Source organism: Terrapene carolina, unplaced genomic scaffold (genome assembly GCF_002925995.2).
Source record: "Terrapene carolina triunguis isolate 2854851 unplaced genomic scaffold, T_m_triunguis-2.0 Scaffold62, whole genome shotgun sequence".
Lineage (NCBI taxonomy): Eukaryota > Metazoa > Chordata > Testudines > Emydidae > Terrapene > Terrapene triunguis.
Window position 1 is genome coordinate 35,297,351 of NW_020664413.1, and position 23,720 is coordinate 35,321,070.

At 41.7% G+C, this 23,720-nt stretch overlaps 1 protein-coding gene across 1 annotated transcript in view; it reads right to left on the reverse strand.

Annotated features, from left to right (window-relative positions):
* The window catches only part of STK39 (serine/threonine kinase 39), a 163,237-nt gene that overhangs the window by 120,764 nt on the left and 18,753 nt on the right, over positions 1-23,720 (reverse strand). The window contains exon 2 of the mRNA XM_024200630.1: positions 2,919-3,031. Coding sequence (XP_024056398.1) covers positions 2,919-3,031 — 113 coding nt within the window. The remainder of the gene's footprint in view (positions 1-2,918; positions 3,032-23,720) is intronic.

Genomic DNA, 23,720 nt, shown 5'->3' on the forward strand with positions numbered 1-23,720 from the left:
CAATCCTCTTGAAAACAGCTACAATTGGTTGAGACATCACACTGTATCAAGTGGGCAAACTTTCTGGCACAAGGGCCACATCTGGGTATGGAAATTGTATGGCGGGCCATGAATGCTCATGAAATTGGGGGTTGGGGTGTGGGAGGGGTGTGTGGCTCCAGCTGGGGGTGCAGGCTCTGGGGTGGGACTGAGGATGAAGGATTGGGGGTGCAGGAGAGTGCTCTGGGCTGGGACCAAGGGGTTTGGAGGGCAGGAGGAGGATCAGGGCTGGGGCAGGGGGTTTGGGCACAGGAGGGGATCAGGGGTGCAGGCTTTGGGTGGCGCTTATGTCAAGCAGCTTCCAGAAGCAGCTGCATGTCTCCCCTCCTGCTCCTATGCAGAGGCATGGCCAGGCAGCTCTGCGCGCTGCCCCGTCTGCAGGCGCCACCCCGCAGCTCCCATTGGCCGCAGTTCCCGGCCAATAGGAGCTGCAGTGGCAGTGCCTGCGGTAAGGGGCAGCGTGCAGAGCCCCCTGGCTGCCCCTACATGTAGGAGCTGGAGGGGGGACATGCCGCTACTTCCAGGAGCCGTGCGGAGCCACAGCACGCACAGGGCAAGCCCCCAACCCAGCTCCCCAGCTGGAGCGCCAGAGCGGGGCAAGCCCTGGACCCTGCTCCCCAGCAGGAGCTCGAGGGCCAGATTAAAACATCTGAAGGGCCAGATGCGGCCCCCAGGACATAGTTTGTCCACTCCTGCACTATATAATCCCAAGGGGAAGGCCATCAAGAACCAGATGAAGAACATTTGCAGTGGAGAGCCCAAGACTACAGGATATACTATCAGAAGGAAGATGGCTGAGCCCAACTTGTGTGAGGTCATGGCTACACTTGCAGATGTAGAGCACTGCGAGTTAAGCCAGCCTTCTTAGAGCGCAGTAGGGAAAGCGCTGCAGTCTGTCCACACTGACAGCTGCAAGCGCACTGGCGTGGCCACATTTGCAGCACTTGCAATGGCATTGGGAGTGGTCATTATGGGCAGCTATCCCAGCATGCAAGTGACTGCAACGTACTTTTCAAATGGGGGGGGGTGGAGTGTGACAGGGAGCGTGTTGTGTGTATGTAGGGGGAGAAAGTGGGGTTTTTGGGGGGCTGAGAGCATGTCAGCATGCTGTCTTGTAAGTTCAGACAGCAGCAAACCTCCCGCCCCCACCTCTCTCACACACACACACACACACACACACACACGGCTTGCATGCCGGCTGTCAGAAACAGAGCTTTGAAAGGGCATTTCCACCTTCCTACAGGAGTTCAAAACAATGACAAGAGTGGCCACTTGACTTAAGGGGATTATGGGACGTTTCCTGAGGCCGATCAGAGCGCAGTAACCCAACACCTCGTTCACACTGACGCCCGTGTGTTGTAGCCAAGGCGCAGCAAACGTTATTCCTCTCGCCGAGGTGAAGTACCAGCAGCGCTGTAGCCGTGGAGTCAGAGCACTCTATGCCAGTGAGGACAGAGCTCCTTTATTGTGCTGTAACTCATGAGTGTAGCCAAGTCCTCAGTATCAAGGGTAATATTCAAGACACCTTTATCTTGGCATTTCCACATCAAGGAGACCATTTCTCTTGGAAGAGAAATTTAACTTACCTTATAGTAACTGGAGGTTCTTCAAGATATGTGGTCTCTATCTGCATTCCACTGTGGGTAGGCAAGCACTCCATGAGCCTGGAGCCAGAAAACTTTGAAAGCAGTGTCTCTTGATCACCTCATGCCTCTGACCAAGGGATAAAAGGCAGAGCGGATCAACCGTCTCTCCAGTTCCTTCTCCACCACAAATCAGAGAATAATCCGAAGCAGAAAGGAAGGAGGGCATGTAGTGGACCACGCATCCTGAAGAACCGCCAGTATACAGAGCGTATGCATACCCCACAGTGGAACATACATAGGGAACCGCATTTGAAGAAGAACTACAAGTTTCTTCATTAGAAAATAAAAAATCCACACCCTCCCGGTAACAGCAACCTGAGAAGCAGAAAGTAACACTCTCTCTTTTGGAATTATTTTGCATCCTTGGATTCTTGTCATGCTGCCTAGATAGCATGGTGATTGGTCTTCTAAGCACCTGAATAGAAGGAGAGTTATGAATGTCTGCTAAAAGAGTTCTTAGTGACTCACTAACCTGATAGACTGCCATCACTGGTGCATTAACCTGTTACACTCCTACTATTCTAAAGTGGCTATTGTATAAAAACGCACTTTAAAAAAAATAGTCTGTATTCCTTTGATCAGTGATCCAAACAAGAGTTTCTAAAGCAGTTGGTATGGTCCATTGGATTAAAGCTAAATGGCACAAACCCATATTAGGTCTGTGATATGAAAATCCTGATATGTGAAAAGATACGCTCTTAATGTGTGCTGTAATCCATTTTAAGACCAAATATAGACATTATTATTGTTTTTCCAAAACTTGCAACTTCACCTGGCTTTTTGTTTGTTTAAAATGCTGCCATTCTTCATTGGGATTTTTAACCCAAATAATGCGCGCACGCACCCCCCCCCCAAAAAAGTAAGTAAGTTTTGATTTAGACATGACTTTCTTTTTGTAAGTAGTCTTAACATATGAAGTTCAAACATTTTTATGGTCAGGTTTCAAACTCCTGAAGACAGGGTCACTTGTAAGAAATGGCTAAGGCTTAGAGTAGCTCTTCCAAAGGCCTCAACACATACAGTCCTAAAATATCCAATCTTTGCATGGTTTTGTTTTTGCACATTTGAGATATTGTATGGTAGTATAGTTACTGGATGATCTGGATACAGTTCATTTATTAGTGCAGTGGCACATGTCTCCCAAATCCTTTTTAACTTGTTTTCTACATAAAAATCTCAGATCAGGCAAAAGAAGAGCTGCCCACCACCATTTTTCACTTTGAATTTACTTACAAGCAATTCATCCATACTGGTCTGGCATTTTTCTAAGTTGATTCGCTTTATTGCTACACGTTCTTGCCTGGGGTTGCATAGCGCTGCCTGGACTACTGCTGTAGCACCACTACCTGAAAAAGAACAGAATTGGAATACATGCTTACATATATAAACACCACAAGTTTACAGTTAATTTTAAAAGTGTCATGCGTAAGAATCAAGTGCTAGTCAGTAGCTAAGAAGTTTGAAGAAAATAACTTGAAACAAAAGTTAGGCATCTACTGGTGTGTCAATTTGGACATTCCAAAAATGAACTTGCTCTCAGTGAGAAAGGGCTGAAAACGTGTGCGCGCGCGCGTACACACACACACACACACACACACACACACACACTTACTTGCCGAAAGAAAAAAAAGTTTTAAGACTCAATATATTTAATCTTTTTAATTTGGTGTTTGTCCCATACTTCTAATTTCTAGAAACAATTCTTGTCTTCCACATTTATAAAATGGGATGACCACAACCTAACTATGGAGTCACCTAAATAACATAAATTAAGAAGGTGGAGACCCATCCCGGAACATGTCAGTTTCAAATCAACAGGAATTTAAACCTTCCATTACACATAGAGTTAACATATTACTACAAAGAATACCAAAATATTTTTTTTTTTTTTTTTTAAACAAAAATGTTACTTGGCTCAATTGTTTCAGGACGATCCAAACTTCTTAGGATTTTGTCCATGCAATGTAATGAACTGAGGGAGGTTCCAGTAAAACTGGGTGCGCCAAAACTTCTGCAGTTTCATTTGTGTTCCTGCTTGTTAACAGTGAGGTGGATGAGCACCCAATAGTGAGGTCTGACCTTGGGGAGCAGCATGTTAGGACAAAATACTGCTTCCCTGTGAGGATCCTAATTAGGCATATCTAGGCTACAGAAAAACTGGACTTAAGTCTCAACTGAGTTGAGCATGGCTAAACCATTTCTAGTTCTCATACACAGCAATACTGTATTAGAAGTGACCAATGGTATTTTGCATGGAGTAACACTATTTTGTTTTCAGGAAGTGTTTTATTTGGTCACAAGGATTAGACAGTACCATTGCTTCCTTTACCAAGAGCTCTTGTTTGCCGTCGAGTGGACACCTCAGTACTGTTGTTTCTAAATTAATGTATTCCTTTCAACTCCGACTCAGAGAGAAGGACAGTGAAATGCTTACACATTTTTCAACATCCTACTGTGATCAGAATGAGCCCGTATACAGGAGGAGAAAGGAGATGCGATGGGAGCATTTTGTCCATTCATGTTGCAAACTGTAATCCTCTTGAGTAATTACTACCTGTAGTCCCATTTTTTATTTTAATTTAAAATTATGGATTTGTACCAACTCACCAGATTGTTCTATTCAAATTGGCCTGCTCATACATTATGTTCTACTTAGGCTTTGAAATTGGTATGTTCTAGAGGAATACAAATTGTGAACAAAAGCCTTTTGTTACTATGTTCCACAAATGTGGTGTCAGTTACCAGCTGGCTTAAGAACAATAGGGAACTTCCTCCTCCTATCTGAAAACAGAACTGACACAATACCACATGACTAGAAGTTACTGTGTATGTTATAATGATGTTTGTTTACTTATTTAGATGTATTGTTTATTGGTATAATTTTGTTCACATCATGCTTCAAAACAAAAGCTTTTAGCTCAGTGCATCTACTTGGTTACAAAATAAAGCTGATCTCAAAAAAAAAAAAAACCTGCGTCAGAAGTGCTTTTGCATGATGTGGCCTTTGACAAATATTGTTGCAATCTGCTCTGTCAACTTGGGGAAAAAAAACATGTCTTTAAGCTGTTCCTGCAATGGCATCCAGCAAAAGAATTAAGTGATATTAAATAGACACACCAGGAAACGAAAGGCCTACCCCCAAAGGCCAAGTTTCTAAAATGTTTTTGTTAATTTTTTTCAATGAACATCAGTACACAATGTGTGTCATTATATTTCAGCTACGTACTGGAACAGTTGCTGCAGAATGAAACCAGGATACAGGAACTAAAGAAAAAGCATGCCCTTTATGTATCTTTTCCTATGCCAGGAGTTTAGTTAATTTGTAGTGAGGGAAACTACCCAAATCTGCATTTTCCTGCTGGGTGAAGATTCCAAGGGTAAAATCCTGGCCCCACTAAGGTCAGCAGCACAACTCCCACTGACTACACTGGGACCAGGATATGACCGGTTTTATTGGATGCTAACAACTCAAGAGCGCCTATCTACCCGTACCACCTCCAACTACTAGACCTTCCCACCCCACCCCCACCCCCCCCAACTTTTGGCTGCTACTCACTCTCCCTTCCCTTTTCTTCAAAGCCAGAAGGGACCACTATGATCATCTAGTCTGACCTCCTGCACATCACAGGCCACAAAACCTCACCCACCTACTCCAGAAATAGACCCATAACCTCTGGCTGAATTACTGAAGTCCTCAAACCATGACTTAAAGATTTCAAGTTTCAGAGAATCCACCATTTACTCTAATTTAAACCTGAATTTGATTTAGTTGTTTCTCTCTTTAAACTTGCTGAGAAAAAATTATCCAGGTTTGTTGTTCCCAATTATAGACCCAGGTCTTAATCCTGTAAAGATTTATGCATGTCATGTGCTTAGCTATGGGAATTATATCATTGATTTCACCAGAACCAGTTGTGTGTATAAAGCATGTGCTTAGTTTAAGTCTTTTCAGGACTGGATCTCAAGAGTATACAGTTATTGCTTGGAGGCTCCCCACCACACAACTCCTATCCAATCCTCTGCATTATGCATGATTAGACGACTTCTCCTGCCCTGTGTCTACTGAACTAGTATTTGATGCAAGTTCCTTAAGGAACTTCCTTTGAAGTCCAGTTTAAGAACTTCTTATATCAGTTTCAAGCATGAACCAAAATTAACAGCCACTTACCACTTGTGGTCTCCTTCAGCAGCATGCCAGAGACAAAAGTCATCCATGATATATAGTGACAACTGCTCAGGTGGCCTTCTGTGTTTAGAATAAAACAAATCCACCACCATCTCTGCTAATTATTTTTAGTTTCCTTTCCATTTTCACGCTCAGAGGGAGAGGCATAGCGCCCCACAGTATTTATATGCAATATGGCCAGCTCATCAAGACAGTTCAGCACCTAGCAGATTACGTTGTCTCATTTCAGATGTGACTACATCAATGAGCACTGGGTATCTTTTAGCTCATGCCAGCAGGATCTACACTGGGCATTAGATTGTAACGTTATAGTGCACTACAATTCACACCTCTGTAGAGTACCCTGCACTGTGTAGAAAAGCCCTAACAGGTGGGAATTTAAAGTGGCTTAAACTGCATTAAACCCCTGTCTGGACACCAAGGCCAGGTCTATACTCAGTATAACTACGTCACTCAGGGGTGTGAAAAATCCACACCGCTGAGCAACATAGTTATACTGACCTAGCACTGTCTACAGAGGGGCCTGTGTCAGCAGGAGAGCTTTTCCCATCTTGCAAAGGTTCATTAACTACACCAATGGGAGAAGCTCTCCCATCAACGTAGGAGCATCTTCACTTAAGTGCTACGACGCAGCTGTCCCGATGCAGCATTTTAAGCATAGACCTGCCCTAATTCTGAAAGAGTGTCCTCACAGGGGTTCAATGCAGTTTAACTAAACTACTTTAAATCCCAATTATACCTTTTAGTTAAATTTACTTTCCTGAATGTCCCCATGTAGACAAGCCCAGAGTGATTTTCTTCCATTGTTGGAAGGGGAGGTGGAAAGGGTTGGGAGAGGGAAAGTTCCCTCATGACTGCTTTAGTAGGCACAGGGACTCACTGAGGTGTAGAATGGAGAGTTTTCAAATTGCCAAAGGTCACTTGCACAATTTACAGTGAAACAAGACAGTTCTCTACCCTGTCCCATCAAACTATTGCCTTTCAGCAGCATCTTTTGCAAGTTCCAGAGGTCATATCAGCACCTGTTCTCCGATGGCAGGTGCCTCACTTCTCCACTTGCCACATCATATCCTTAACAGTTTGGAGGCCCTAGGGATCTTCTTGTCCTTGTAGGCACTTTAACTCACATGTAAAAGTAGCGTGAATGCTCGAGTCAGCAGTACTAGTTGGGTGTTCAAAGTTGTGTGTATGTTCAAGTGCTTTGCTGGGACGCTGGAGGGTCAATGTTGAAAGTCTTGTCACACCTGCTGGTAGATCTACTGGATCACTCCAGAGTTATCTTTAATGAAAAGCTTATTTCTCTTTCGGGACCTTGCATGCCCCTTTGTGCACCTTGCGCGTGCCAGCACCACAAGAGGGCTATACTGGGATCCTTGGCCCCTCCTTGGAGGTGCAGTAGATAAAGGAGCATGTATCTTCTCTTCTCCTTCCTTAGAAAGAGGCTATGGCCTGCTGATGTGGGAACTACAGGACAGGAGAGCTCTGTGCCTGGTGTCTGCTGGCCATGAGGGAGGATTAGAAACAGGTCTGGCTCTGTGGAGGGAGAGCCTGGAGGATTCAGTGTGGGCCACTGCAGCTGCTCCTCTGCTTGCTTAGCAAGGCCTGACCCTATTATTGCAACAGCTGCTATCATCCACCTGACACAGGCCTCGATTGCACTCAGTTTGCATTTCAAGGACTTCTTTGCTAACAAAGGCTAAATTAAATTAAAACATAAGTTCAGGAGAAGTTGATGGCTTAGCTGATCGAGTGCCCTACTCCCTGCAAACAGCAGGCTGGGACTTTGTAAGGCTGATTTTACACAGAACCCAAATAGGAGTTTAAAAAGCTAGATCTGTTTGCATCAGATTTAGATTAGCTTTAATGAAGTTATCAAAGTAGGCTTAATAAATCCTTGACAAATACTAGTGTTTTTACAAGAGCTGGCTTTCATATAAAGGCACTTACAAAGAAATCACTGAATCTTCAATTCTAACTCCATGCAAATATTCCAGCTTAACACTTACTCTTCCTCAGGAAGGTGGTGACTATTGTCACTTCGTGATAGATAAAATATGGTCTGGTGGCCAACAATCATAGCTTTTCACTCAGTTTTCTACACTGCACAAAACTAAATAACTGAAGGTACTAGGCAGAACACTTAAAAATGCTGAAAGCTGGAGGAGTGTGGAATGCACAGTATGGAGCCCTAAAGGAACCACCTGGCTAAAGGGATGAATAGGCTGTCATTTTGTTTCAATTCAACTTTTTATGAGTTGTGTAAAAGCTCAGATACCACAGTGACGGATGACAGCACAAGACAGTCAGGATTAACTGCTTAACACTCTTTCTAAATGTCTGTTTTATTAGTCATCAAATGGGAATGGAGGGGATATTGATGTGGACTGAGACAGATTCATTTTAAAGTTTGAGGGGACAGAAACAGAGGGGAGGAAAAAGAATTGATGACTTTGGCAGGGCCAGGAAGAATTATTAAACCCTGGGTGAATGAATGAGGAAGTGTCAAGGCTGATTCCCCACACTGGCACTTCGCGTGCAGAAGGTGGGGGGCCCGCATGGATTCTAAAAATTAATACTTGCCACTCCAGGTCTGTATTAAACTCCCAAGGTTACAGTTTTTCTCTGATCTTGGCTTGGCAAATGCTGCCACCACTCAAGTGAAAAACTGCCTCTTGCAAATCCTGGAAAAACTCACTTGGGAAGTTTTCTCTGTGGCCCCTTGGCTTTTGCACCCCTCCTTCGGGGAAGCCGAGAAAGAAAACAAAAGGGAAACCCAGCTGTTGCCACCAGCTAATTGAAAAACATATGCACAGATCTTTAAAAGACAAAACCAATCAGGTTTAAAAAAAAAAAGGTAAATTTTATTAAAAAGAAGAAAGGAAACATCTGGAAAATCAAGCTATGGCTAGATGTTATAGAGCAACTGAAAAGGGGTTAAACACCAGGAATGGCTCCCTGGGGTCCAGCTTAACATTACAAAAGAAAACAAAAATACCTGAGCTTAGCACAGAGGAAATCCACAAGCCAAAATAAAGAAATAAACCTGATTGCATCTATCTAAACATTCCCTGTCCCAATGAATCCTTCTAGGTATGGAAGATAATTTTTCATACCTGGTTCAAACTGTACACAGCATTCCTGCTGCCCCTGTCTCTTCAACCAAGGGAAAGCTTTTTTCCCCCATTTTCAAAAAGTTCTAGCCTTCCCATTGGATCTTTTGGTCAGGTGCCCACTCCCTTTCTTTTACCTGGGGGACTTGGTTAACCCTTTACAGGTAAGGCAAGCAGAGAACAGCCACCAAGAGGGACTTTATAGCTAACTGGCTGGCTGTCCATAAAAGGGAGCTACTCCTACTCCTACTCCCTCTCCCTTCATTTATCACAGGAAGTGACAGAGTCTTGTGTGTATTCCTGACCCCTGGGGAGTAAATGAACGGCAGGGTGGTGTGTGAGAACAGAAAGAAGTGAATGCACAGGGGGTGAGAGAGGAGTGCACATGCAAGTCTGTTGAGGAATGATGTGTTGTGCATTCACAATGTGTGTATGCCTATTGGCCACTAGGAAGGTACTGGAATTTTTGGCAAAACTGGCAAATTGTAAACACACAATTTATTTAGCATGTTTTGACCCCCTGCAGGGGGTCTGCAGACTATGTTTAAGGTTTCCAAAGGGGTCCACGCCTCCATTTGAAATTTTTTAGGGGACCGCAAATGAAACAAGGTTGAAAAGCACTGCACTAGAGAACTGATACTGCCCATTGGATTTTAATTGGTTACGGTTATCATTAAAAAAAAAAAAAAAAAAAACCAAATTCAACCACAAAAAATAAAAAAAAAAAAAAAAAAAAAAAAAAAAAAAATCCACATTCAGCCACAGATCATATCAGTGACATTACGTATCTCTGAATAGAGAAAATTTTCCTTCAATATCAGATTATATTACAGTCAGATGAACTACTGTTTTTCACAGGCTGAACAAAATCTGTAGAGATGGAGGAGATGCACTTTGACTTCTTAAATATTTTTAGTTACCGTCTCAGTCTACAGATCCCTGTTTTCAAAATGCAGACTCATGTACACTATTCTCTCCCCGCCATACACACACATACCCCCACCTGCAAGTGCAATATGAATACTCTGTATGCAAAGGATTGTTTGCAAATCATTAGCAAACCCAAGTGACTGTGGTCAGAGACTGTGCCTGTGCAAATGTAGGCTAGCTCAAGACCAAATCAGGTTCATAAAATGTATACGCTCTATAAAGTTCTAATGGTCACATCACTGTTAGAAACTGTCTAGTCCTCCAACTGATTGTGGAATAACTATGGAAATTCAGTACCTTATTGTGTCACACATCCAGCTAATGATTGTGATGCTCAAAACACAAAGAACCCATTTGGTAGGTAACTCCAATTTAGAGAAATAAGAGGCTGAATGTAGTCAAAGAATCCTTGTTCAGGACTTTTTTCAGTCCTATCATACATATGAGTGCTTTCAATTTTAGTTACCCATTTCCTTCTACAATAAATATAATTGAAGTCTAATTCTGGACTTTAAATGTAGACCAAAAAGATATCCCATCTCTAAAAATCCTATTTAAAGGATAAGCATCTTGACAGAAAACTCCTGATTTCTCTTTCTAGCTTCATGCAATAGATCAAAACACAAACATTTCAAGTGACATTAGAGTGCCTTCAGAATGGCCATATGGAAGCAACTGAGATGAGATAATTCCTACGTGCAATACTTCCAAATGTCAATTGCCATGAAAAAGTGACACCACTGGATGATTAATTTTTGCTTTTACATTGCTCAGTGAAGAATCTGTTAGATACAAATCTGTGCAATTTAGCAATAATAGTATGCTCTATTTTCTATATATGCAATTCAGAAGAACCCTAAAGAGTTCAAATTTGAAAAGCATCTTAGAATATTTTCTTAATCCCACTACAGCCCTAGATAAGGAACATGCATCCCTCTCTCCATCGCTAAAATACTATTAAAAGAACCTTCAAGAGGAGTTTCTAATGTTTTAAACATGCATGTGCTATAAGGACAGAAGAGTGGCAGAAAAATCTGATAGGAAGTGTGGGTATTAGACAAAAATTCACCATTCTTAGAGGGGAGGAAAAGAAAAACGGATCAGCAATAAAAAACCCTACATTTACCAAAATTAGAAAAGAGGAAGGTTCTATCCCTCAACTGCAGAAGAGAGTCATTATTTCCTGGCACCATCGTTGAGAAATGCTATGAAGATTAGCCACGTCTGATATTTATTAAGTGATAAGAGATTATAGAACTAAGATATTTTCACTTTCACTAAGGAACATTGCAATCATGTCACAACTCCCCGGCTGCCAGCCCCTATAAAAGTCTGCAGAATAGGATAGAGAACTGCACACATTCTGTTCCCCCCAAAGCACATGGGACTAGGAAGTCACCTAGTCTAACATGAAACAACTTCCCATCACAAAACTAATTATTTGGGTAGTGACCAAAAAACAAACAAACAAAAGGAGAATGCAGAAGCTAAGCCCATTCTTAGCTGGTAAAGTAGTCTTCTTTCCCTCCATCTGTGAACGTTGCAATACTATGCAACTACTCTACAATAAAAACTACTTGCCTTGCTTCTGAGGAAATTAGACATTTGTTAGTCACAGCTGTCACAAGAGTCAGAGACGCTAGGGTTCTAAAGAGCTCTTTCACCTAGGGGAGAAAGGCTTAACAAGAACCAGTGGCAGGAAGCTGAAGCGAGACATATTCAAATTAGAAATTAGGCACAAGTTTTCCCCATAGTGTTATCAGTCATTGGAAGTGGTGGATTCTCCAGGTCTTCAAATCAAGAATGGCCTTCCTGGAAAATATGCCTTATCCAAAAACAAGTTATTAGGTTCAATACAGGATAACTGGGTGAAATGTAATGGCCTGCAATATACAATAGGTCAGATGAGATGACCTAGTGTTCCCCTCTGGCATTAAACCCTATGGTTTTCATGATGGACTATTTAGTATAAAACCTCAACAAGATGGCATTGTGGGATTATTATTATTTTTAATAGGAGTGAATAAATACGGAAATGGCTGTAAAAAAAAAAAAAAAAAAAAGTATTAGAAATCTTAAGCTAGTAGGCCCAAGATCTACACTGGAAGCTGTTAGAGAGCAGGCGATCTCTGGCAACATTGATGTAATGCAAAGAACTATACTGACAGACGCATTGTGACCACCTCCCCATCCCACCCCACTTATAATAGACCACCAATGGACCCACTCGCTGTGTTTTCAATGTACTGAAAGAGGGTGATGTAGATGTTTGGGAAGCCACACCAGGGAAGTTACAGAAGTCAAAACAGATAGTGATGAGAGCACTGGAAAATTTTAGTTGTTTGCGAAGAGAAAGGTTGCATCTACCAGTTGGGGGGAGGACGAAATGGCAGAATTGGACATGATCTGGATACGGAGGGAAAGGAAGTTGCAGAAGACATCAGGCTATAGGCCCAGTATTTGCTCTCCCTCTAAAAGCAAGTGAGAGCAGGATTTAAGATATAAATATTTTATTATTTCAGAATTAGTGCAATCTTTTAATTAAGATTCTGGGCCTGACTGACTTTGCTTATACCAGTTTAATATTTTTGTTTTAAGTCCATTGGATTCAACAGAGTTTCCTGTAATTTACATTGAGATGTGATCAGTTCAAAGAAAGTGCTAAAGTTACATATACAACTGCAGCTGTACTGTTTTCTGGATTATGAGCAACTAAATGGGTAACCTTAAGTATTCTCTTAACTTAGTTTTTTGCATTAAATACCAAGAAAATTGCTCCCATGTCTGAAATTCTTTCAAATATGATGTGCATGTAAAACATATTGTAAAGTATGAAACTTAGAGAATGAAAAATAGAAACTTTTCCACCTTTGATGCTTGGTATCTTTGTACAGCCAAGGTCAATTACAATCCATTTTTAAGAGCATTTGCAGTCCAATATATTAATGAACTCTGTAGCAAATATAATTCCAAATCTCAGTAAATTAAGATTCCATATAGCTTCTACCATAGTCAGCAAAACTAAGCTTAAAATCAAACCTTATGTACGGTAGTCAAGGGAAATCCATAGTTCTAAAGAAGTATAAATTAGTCAGATATACATCTAAATCCTACACTTAGCAAAAGAAAACTCCTACAGTCGTCCCCCCACCCCACATCTCTGAATCTAATTCTTCTACATCTTTGGCATTTTTCTTAAGTGAAACACCGATATGTGAAAATCTGAGTGTGCCTGTCAAACAAGGGGCCATCAACGGGAAGTAGGATACGGTTTTGAACAGTATTTGTGATTAAAAAGTAGGTTTTCAATGAATTATGTAATGAGTCTCTGCTTCCTTAAAGACAACCTGTCCCTCAGCCCTGGGCTACACTACAAACTTATGCCAGTATAACTATGTTGCACAGGGGTGGAAAATCCACACCCATGAGCAATTCATTTATACCGACCTAACTCTTGGTGTAGACAGCACTACACTGATGAGAGGGCTTCTCCTATGATCATAGCTACCATCTCTTGAGGAGGTGGAGTACCTACGCCAACAAAAGCTTTCCCCATCGACACAGGTAGCGTCTTCAGTAAGCGCTACAGCGGCGGTATAAGTGCAGACAAGCCAACAATCAATCTTCAATACATTTCCTTCTCCCCGCCCCAACACAGACAGGAGAAGAATGCAAGCCTGTGTCTCACTTTTGCTGGCACCAAGTAAAAAGCAAACAAACACTGAAAATGGGATGTGTATTCCCAATAATATGACTTAAGAGGAAGTAACGCTACACCGTGGAGATCAATCACCACAAGACCAACATTTTGTACTTATAACAATATTTACACATGCATCGGATACTTTCAAATTTCAGGTCTCAAAAGGTATGACAGTGTTGTGTAAGAAAGAAGAGAGGGTTCTCTTCGGACTGCATCGCATCAGCGTACTAAGACAAAAAAAAGATATGATTTTAATATATATGAATGACAGTAGTGAAGTCTTGTGCTCTGGAGTTAACTGAGCTCTAGTCTATTCCTTTGGAATGTGCTAGCCAATTCCCTCAACCTTTAAATACATAAATATTTCAATTAAAGCATTTAATGCTTGTTTACCCCCACCACATTTTCTATTTCACAGCTAGAAAAATGGAAGCAGGGATAGCTTAAATTGCTTGAGTCAGTAGTATGGCCAGAAACAAAATTCAGGAGGCTTGACACCTAGTCACTAATATTAGCCATTGGACACCACCACTTCTTCCTACCTATTTTTGTCAGAAATGTCAAGTTGCACTCTAAATTCAGTGCACTACAAAATTTTTTAAAAAATTCCTTGCAGAATTTAGAAACAGAAAAGCCCTAAACTAAAGGCAAATACTCTGTTAGTATCTTTGAAGAAGACTCTCTCGATTAAGACTCAATCTGGAATGTATGAGACAAGAAATTGACCATGAAATATAGTCATGCTTAGTACATCACAATTTAAAGACTACTCCAAAGTTAAATTTTTGGACGGGTATATTTTGTCTCAGCAACTTAGAAAAACCCTCCTAAGGGATTATTGTGTTCCAGACCTAAACTTCCAAGCTAGAACCTCAGTTTCCTTGTGGATAATTTCAGTTGACCTTTTCAAATATACGAGAAGGAGAAGAAGTGCAAAACAGTCCCAAAGCATCACACCTCAACATGTCTGTAGTAAAAAAAAGCTGTTTACATGAAATGATATGGATAAGTTTCAAATAGTAAAAATCTGAAGTCTAATTCAGAAAAAGTTTGCAGTAGCAAAATAAATATGCAGAATATTTGGGAGTTTGCTATTTCTACTTATCAATTAAAGCGAAACTGCTCCAATGATGTGCATGAAAGGCATCAGAAATGCATGCAGGATGCATTTGTCAAAATGATTTGTGTACTGAATGTGAAAATGCTATTTAAAAAAAAAAAATCATTCATGTTCATTCACTCACTAGGGAAGAGCTCTGTAAGGTGTGTCACACAGGTGTAGGTCTCTAAAATGCCCGGAATCCAAGGCGGGGTCAGGAATACTCCTGCAAGAGGATATCACACCCAGTGTGTGGGATGGGGAGGGGAAGAGCAAGAGGACCACTAAAGAGCAATCTTAATTCACCAGAAGGGAATAGGAAGAGAAAACAGGAAATCATCTGCAAAACTGAGGGAGTAGAAATCAAAAAAGTTAAAATCCTACCCCTCCTTGGCTGCAGAGTCAGCCTTCCAAATGAGAACACTAGTATAAGCTAATGCTGTGCTGGAGGTTAGAGACAGACTGCTCAGGTCACATGTCTCTACTGCTGCTCAGAGTTTTGCCAAGTAGCATAAGATTAACAAGATTCTGATCAGTTTCACCACTGCTATTCAGAATCCAGCTATAAGCCCATCCAGAATCAATTGTAAGATGCTGCTACCGCTCCTGGGGAAGACTGAGCAGAGGCAGGAGGAGCACTCAAAGACAAAGTAAAACAGAACCACACAGGCTGGGAAGGCATAAATTAGTCCCTTGTCTTAGAAAGGAGGACTTAGAGTTGATCAGACAGAAGTAGATCTGAAAAGACAAGGTGAGGTGGGAGCCCAACTAGTGATGCCCAGGGGCAACACCTTGCTAAAAAGCATGCCCCTCCTCCCCATTAGCTTCAGCTGCTGAGGTAGGCGAACATTCTGGGATTTCCATTAAGGGGCACAAACAAGAGAGAGAGGCTAGCTGGCTCTGCATCAACCTCTGTAACATACCTCCATTAGCCAGAGGATGAAAGTCTGAAGAGATACCGTCCTCTCCCTACTGAATAGGAGAAACAGCCTTTTGGGCTGCTCCAAACATTCCAACCCTTCACCTTATCTTTTTATAGGGTTCCCTCTTTCTGTTGAGGAGGTTCATGACCTTCCAAATGCATATTGGAACAAACAGGGAGGTTTTGTGCCAAAAACATGTGTAGTTGAGATTCTGCTCTCCCCTTTAAGAACAATTTTTTTCCAAAGTTATTGGAAACTTAACTTTGTAAATAGCTACCAGCACAATTAGATTGCAGCCACAGAGACACCAATCAGCAGTCCTTTATCCATGCTCCTCGGAAGTTGAGGACTGTTACAGTAACTACTTGTACCTGCATAAATCTTGGTGCAATATCTTTTGAGACAATTCAGCTAATTAGAAGCTGAAACAAATTTCACTTTTACATCAGAACCACTGAAACTGCAATATGAGTCATCTATTTGGCAAAACAATCCCCCACCACATTAACAACTAGTTATTTCAGGGTAAGGGGAACTAGACGAGACCACACATTGGTCTTTAATACTGTGCTTGTGAATATGATTTATTCAATCACTAGATAAAAAGGAAACACTTTATTTGCCTCAAATGCACACACAATAGAGATGAGAAACATCTGTCCTGTTTAGAAGTGTTTTAATTAAAGTTGAGATTTTCACTAATAATGGAAAGATTCCTCTTCTTTCAGCAAATCAGCCCACTTCACATGTACTTACTAGATGCTGTTCAGTACAGCACTTTCAGATCATTGGAAAGTGTTAGTGCAAAAAAAATTGTCATAGTGACATGGTTCAAACACCAGCCTCCAGCAAAAATATCCTGTAGAAAACTGGAGACGTTATGCTAACCTCCCCACCCCCCAGATCAGCCCTGTAGTCTAGTCAGTCTGAAAACTATGCAACAACAGCAATATTTTTAGGAAGGGATGGGTAGAGACTTTATAATAAATGCATCAGCCTTACATACATGGAAAGTTGGAATACTCTTTAGCCCAGAGCTCATTAGTCTTGACGGACAGACATCTTCATACAACAGAAGTTAGCAATGCCTCAGACTGATTCCTTGCATTACCTCTTCTAGTAATGCAACTTCAAATTTGCATTCCAAAGTTTCAGCTGCATCCCATCTATGATGGAAAGATATTGTTGCATGGAAATAGTCACTTCTTTCCACATCATGCCTTGCCTCTCGGTCATCTCTGGTGACATCTCCTTCTAACCCAAATGCCTGTCCTTGCCTCTGCAAACTGACAACTAATCCTGACAACCCAATATATTGGCCTTCCTTTCTCTTTTTCCCTCTGAAGTTGCCAATTTCCATGACTTCTATCTCAGTTCCTGTAGACACCTGAACCTGGGTCTCTCCCAGTGTCTCAGCTTCTGTCATGGGTCTCACCTTGGCCTCTCATTCCTGACTCAGTGATTCCAGTTGTAATGCAGGCCTCTTCATCTTACCTATCATTTTCACCTTGCACTGAAAGTGGAAATACTCCCAAAACTTTTCAGTATTTTGCTGTTGCAAACATTTTCTGAGTCAGACTTCAGATTTTTGACTTTTGCCCAGGTTCCTGTTCTCCCTCCATGTTGCAACTCTAGCAGCCTTCCTTTCTCCCTCACATTCTTCCTAATCCCAGTGATGCTTCTGGGGCAAGCGAGCAAGCAAGTCTGTTGCCCTGGATGCCAACTTCTACAGGCTGCCTGGCCACTGTCCTGCCTGACTTTAAACACACACACACACACACACACCCCCACACACCCCCCCCCCCCCCCGCCATTTTGGGGGGTGGGGGGGGACACCCTCAGCCTTTTGGAGAGGAGGCTGAAAATCTTTCCCAACTGGGCCAACAAGATGGCTAGGGCTGCTCCTGCCTCTCCTAGCAACTCACTCCCAAAGTCCCTCACCTTTCTTAGAAGGGAAAGGGGAGACTGATGACAACTTCAGATTCCACATCAATGACCCTTCAAGTTTCACTGCTCACTAACAGCCTCATTCAAGCCCCAGTTTTGGTCCAACTCCCTTACTGAATTGCTATCATTTGATATGACTTTACCTACACTGTTCTGTTTCTTACTTACACAGCTAAGTTTTGCCTCTGTCCATTTGCTCTCCTTTAGCCTTGCTTACTCTCCCATCACTTCACTAAGACAGATACCTTCAAAATTAAGAGATTTAATGACTAAGCCAGCTGACTATGCAGGGAGCTAGTCTATGTAATTACATGCTCCCATCACTGTTGCCCTTGTGGGGCAACCCAATAAGGGGGTAATATGCTCTTTGGGCAAGTATTGGCTTTGCCTTTGTACAGTGCCTAGCACACCAGGGCTGTGATCCTGATTGGGACCTCTGGGTGGTCACTGTAACACAAGTTCATAATAAACTATTTTCTTCATCTACCCATTTAGCCTTTGACATAGCACTCTACTTTCCTCCCTACCTCTGCTCCTTCCTATTAAAACCGGCATCCTTGCCTTTAGCTCTAGCCTCCTTCACTCCCCCTCACAGAGTTGGCCACCCCTCTAATCCCCCAACCTTAGTGTTCTCTCCCCATACTTGCCAGTGCAAGCACAAAAATGAAAATAGTGAGTATCTCAAGGAACACACCGTTATGCGGCCTTCCTACACACCTCTCTTCTCTCCCTGCCTTCTTTCTCAACAGCTTACTTCTCCTGCACAAGAAATTCCTGCCTGACCCAGTTGGCCATCAAATTTTGCCCAAAACAGCCCTTATTCTCTCTGTAATAAATCCTATCCTAGGTAAAATGAGTTTTATTGATCAGTCTCAAAGGATTTTTTGAAGTTGAAGGAATAACTACACCTACCATATCACTGCAAGGGCAGTGGTACTACAATGATGCAACCAGCCGTTGTGTTGACACCAACATCAGTACATTTGCTTGAAGTGGCTGTACCTTCAGGATGAATAATGCATCATGGTCTCACGTGCAATACATCAGTAGATTCTTATCTGGGGCACAGATTTTGAAGTGCCATGAGTCAATCTGGCATCATGCTGCCTCTCAGTTACAGAACCCAATTTGATTTTATATAGCATCCATCCAATACTGTATTACAGAACATAGTAAGAAGGGAATTATTCATAAAAGGTAAAGGAGATATAGAAATAGTAAGATTCAAAGAAGTGACAATCATTTTTGAAGGAGGATGAGAAGAATAAGAAAGAGACAAGAACTCCAAATATAGGTGGCTGAGAGTGAAAGGTCAAACCTTACTGAAGAGAGAGAGAGAGAGAGAGAGAGAGAGAGAGAGAGATATGAGAAGGGGCAGACAAGAGACAAAGATCAGCAAAGCATGAAACAGGAGAGTAGGTGGATACTCAGAGAGGCAGGATTGAGCAAGTCCACAGAGCTGTTAGGGATTCACTGGTAGAGAAGTTCTTACAGCATTTGTCAGACTGCGGGGGGGAGAGAAGAGAAACAGCCAGTCTGCCTATGGGCTGAGAGAATCAGACTGTAAAGGCGTAACTGTAAGGTTACCTGAGGGGGAGTGGGGCACGGCACCGAAGACAGAAGGGGGAAGAAATATCATAGTGGAGGGATCATTATACAATACTTCTTTTGACATACATCCAGTTCTATCAGTAAAGAGATCCCCAAGGCACAAGTAAACGTTTTAGGGAACATAGTGCCAGCCACATGAAGAAACAATAGGACACTGGCGTACTGTGTGCAGTGTTTTACTAAGAGTAAGCTGCACCCATTCTGTCATTTTCTATCACTCACTGTGTTGGAAATGTTGTTTGTCCTTTAAACATTTCACATTTATCTTGTTTTATAGAACACAAATGCAGGAGTCTGTTTAGTTTAAAATTATATTCTTGTTAAAGGGGTACAGGAAAGGGTAGAGTTAGAGCTCTTTTAACACATCATTAGTCCGGGAGATGAAGTCAATATTTTAAGGAGGGAGAGGGCAGAAGTAGAAGTGAGGCATATACATTCTTCAGCCAAATGCCCAAGGTTGTGTTTTTCAGCCATCCATATAACATTTAGATAAACCATCCATCTCCCCTATTATATAACTTCAAACAGCGGTGGTATTGTTGATTTGGTTGTATTTTATGTTTACATGATGCTTTTCACCCCAAGGGTTCCTAGAGTACTTTAGAAATTACATATTTCACCACCTCTAAAACGCAGCCTCCTCTATGGTAGAAAGTAGCAACCTGCAGTATGGGGAACAAAAACTTTTGGCCAAGGACCCTGGACAGATCTCTATTCTTACAAAGATCATTAGGAATGAAGAGCTGACATAACCATGCCAGGTTTGAAGTGGTGTTTTCAAACCCGAAGTTTAGGACTACGTCATCCCCTCCAGCAAAAGCCCATGCACAAAGCCAGCATCCTGTACCAATTAGTATCTAAGCACCAGATAACTATAAAGGAGAGTTTTAGTATTGCTGACTTTAAAGACAATACATATACAGTTCTCTCTATTGTTTCTTTGCACTTTCATTCTGCTAATAGCAAATAGTGACTGTGGTAAGCACATTCCACTACGCTAATCCCAGGGTGGATAAAAACTGATTTTTTAAATAAAATCAATTTTTTTAAAAAAAGGTTATTTATTAAAAGTAAATTTTGACAAAATACGTTAACGCCTAAATTTACTATAATCTATTAATCATTTCAATTAAATTAAAAAAACATTAAGAAGTAGATTTATGTTGCCAGATTCTTTTAAAGAAAATCAAGCTACTGAACTGGTGGAAATCACTGGCTAAGAACCTGGAACCAGTGTTTGTTCAAATGCTAAACTAGCTTTTGACAATAGTTGCCTCTTCCACCGATGCAGAGAGAATATTTTCTTCATTTCAGTTTTTTCACAAAGTTCAATTACAAGTTTGTTTTTTAACTTTGAACCAATAGTTGGAAAGGAAAGGAAGAAGTTTGTTTTCCTCTTATAATCTCTGAATAAAAAAATTGTTTCTAGTCAAAACATCCTTCAAGTTTTTAGAATCTATCAGCTCAATTAATTTGTTACAGATAGAGTTGCCAATTTTCTAATTGCAGAAAACCAAAAACCCTTGCCCACTCTTTCCCAAGGCCCCACCCCTGCTCACTCCACCCCCCCACTCCCTCCACCGCTGGCTCTCCCACACCCTCACTCACTCGTTCATTTTCACTGGGCTGGGGCAGGGGGTTGGGGTGTGGGCTCTGGGGTGGGGTTGGGGATGAAGGGTTTGGGATGTAGAAGGGGGCTCCAGGTTGGGGCTGAGGAGTTCAGAGTGTGGGAGGGGGCTCAGGGATGGGGCAGGGGTACAGGCTCCAGGAAGCACTGACCTCAAGCAGTCCCGGCATTTCCTGGGGACAGAGGAAGTCTGCGTAGCTCCCGGGAAGCAGCCAGCATGTTCCTCCAACTCCTAGATGGAGGGGCAGCCAGGGGGCTCCACACGCTGCCCCCGCCCACAGGCGCTATCCCCACAGCTCCCATTGGCCGCAATTCCCTGCCAATGGGAGCTGTGGAACCGGTGCTCAGGGCAGCGTCTGCAGGCGGGGCAGCTCATGGAGCCCCTCTGGCCACCCCTCCACCTACAGGGACATGCCGGCCGCTTCCCGGGATCAATACGGAGCCTGCCTGCCCCACTGCAGTCAACTGGACTTTTAGCAGCCTGGTCAGCTTTGCTGACCAGAGCCACCAGGGTCCCTTTTCGACCGGGCATTCCAGTCGAAAACCGGACGCCTGGCAACCTTAGTTACATATAATAATACTTTGTTTATTAAATCAGTTAGACTTTTTTTCTTATCTAAACAAGTTTTGCATTTAAAATTATGCATCCACCACATTTAAAAGTATTTTCACTAATAAAGTTAAAATGCTGTTTTTGCACATTTTTAATTTAAGTTTGCATCCAAGTAGAGCTTGCCTCAAATCACAAGAATTTTTTAACTAAACTTTTACACCATTAACTTATATATTTTCATTATGTTAGAAAATGGTTAAAAATCTGAATTAGGGTAAGTTAATTGCTTAAATAAATGTGTATGGATATAGTATTGTCCTGGTTAGCAAAAAAGTACCACCAAATTGTGCAAAGGCTGAGTTTAGTTGTAAGCCAACATATTTTAATAGTTATATCTACCAATCAGAATAAACCTTTCTTTAGGAAAGCAACTAAGTACAATTGCAGAACAGTATTACAATACATTTAAAACAAGATTTCCTGCTTGCTGATATAAATTATGATTCAAGTCAGTGACTTCAATTAATCCCCATGGAGCGGAATAGTCACCTTTTACCTTTCCATCTTCCTCTGCTCAATTATAGAAGAGTGAAAGGAAAAGGGAAGGTGTCATTCCTCCTCTCCCAATGGCATAATGTCTGACTTTGCTGCTGTGGAATTCCCACCAAGGACTAGCTCCTATTTGCTCCACCTAGTTATAGCCTCTCCAAAAGTGCGAGATGAGATAGCTTTCCTGCAAGGGATAGAGAGAAGTCCAATCATCACACATATCTAAGGTGGAAGGGAGGTTTTTTCCCCTTGGTTTTATATTTTCCCTCCTTCTAGTTTAAAGAAAAACACAAACACACACCACTACGAGACATCCCCCCTGGCTTATATAGCAGGGATGAACCCTGAACTAGTTTTGGTGATTTAGGGTCTTTCTATTGGTATCCATTAGAAATAAAGATACATCAGTGCAAAACTACCAAGGAATATATTCCACACAGAGAAGACTCACCTGAGGTTTACAGAAAATAATTATGCCTCTGAAAATGTGTCAATAAGCAAACCAACACCACAGCTCTCATATAATTTGTCCGATTTGAAATTCTGCTATGTAATTTATGTCATCCTATGTTTAGTGCAGAATATGTTCTAGTAGTATAGAAGACAAAAATTAGTCCCTAACAAGACATCACATCAGTAATAACAGAAGACATAGCTAAGATTCCTATTGCACAGACAGAGCATAAGTTATTGCATAGGACAAAACAACTTCCCAGTCTTTTCAATGGTCAGTTTCAAGGATTGTGGAGGAACTTGAGTCGTTCTTATTAAATAAAGGCAATAGTAATTACTACATTGAGGGGCAATTCTTATATAATTGCAAAAAAACAATGGAACTAAGATGTATTCCAATCACCACCTTGACTAGTTGCTTGTATCCTATACTCCACTTTTACCCATCTTTATATTGTAAGCTCTTATTTCCAACACCTCTGTACAGTGCCTAGCACATTTTGGGCACCTAAGTTAATGAAGTATTTCCCCCAATATTGATATTCCTATTATGACTTGGTTCACATAATGAGTGTTTTTCACCCCACCAGAAATCTCATCCATCAACAAGGCCATATCCTAGAGAGCGCTACTGCAATAAGGATATATAGGTTAGTAATGAAGTTCCCAGGAATAATATAACCACATTAGGAGATGCATTCCAAACTGAAGGGTAGGTTTCTTGTGCTATCAACAGTACTCATTACATGCTATAGTAGTATAAGGAATGTGTGGACTTGTTACAGAAGTGATACAAAATCTCCACATGTTCACCCCTGTAGAAATCCCAACACTCTCCCTTCCCCAGGTGCTGTGTGTCAGGACAATGGGCATTAGGCTTATCACCAGACCACTGCCCCTGAACCCTGCCTTCATAACTAGCCATAGTGGTAGAATGTTTACTCAAACAGGCAGTAGGGTGACCAGATGTCCCGATTTTTGGGTCTTTTCTTATATAGGCTCCTATTACCCCCACCCACGTCCCGATTTTTCACACTTGCTGTCTGGTCACCCTAACAGGCAGCTAAGTAGTGCATTTTTCAAATTCTGTATAGATGAAGTGTGGGAAGAACATACACTAAGTACACCAAACAATTTACACCAAGGATATAGCAGTGCCCTGGAGAGAGAAAGGAATGATAGCCTGTTCTACAACCCTAAGAGTCTGGGGCAAGATTAATGACTGTAAGGAAGTGTTAACAGACCATCTTCAGAAATTTTACCACTAACACATTTAAGTACTGGTCTACATGGGGAAGCTGGCCAGCAGAACTATTCTATAGCAACATATTGCTATAATTCTGC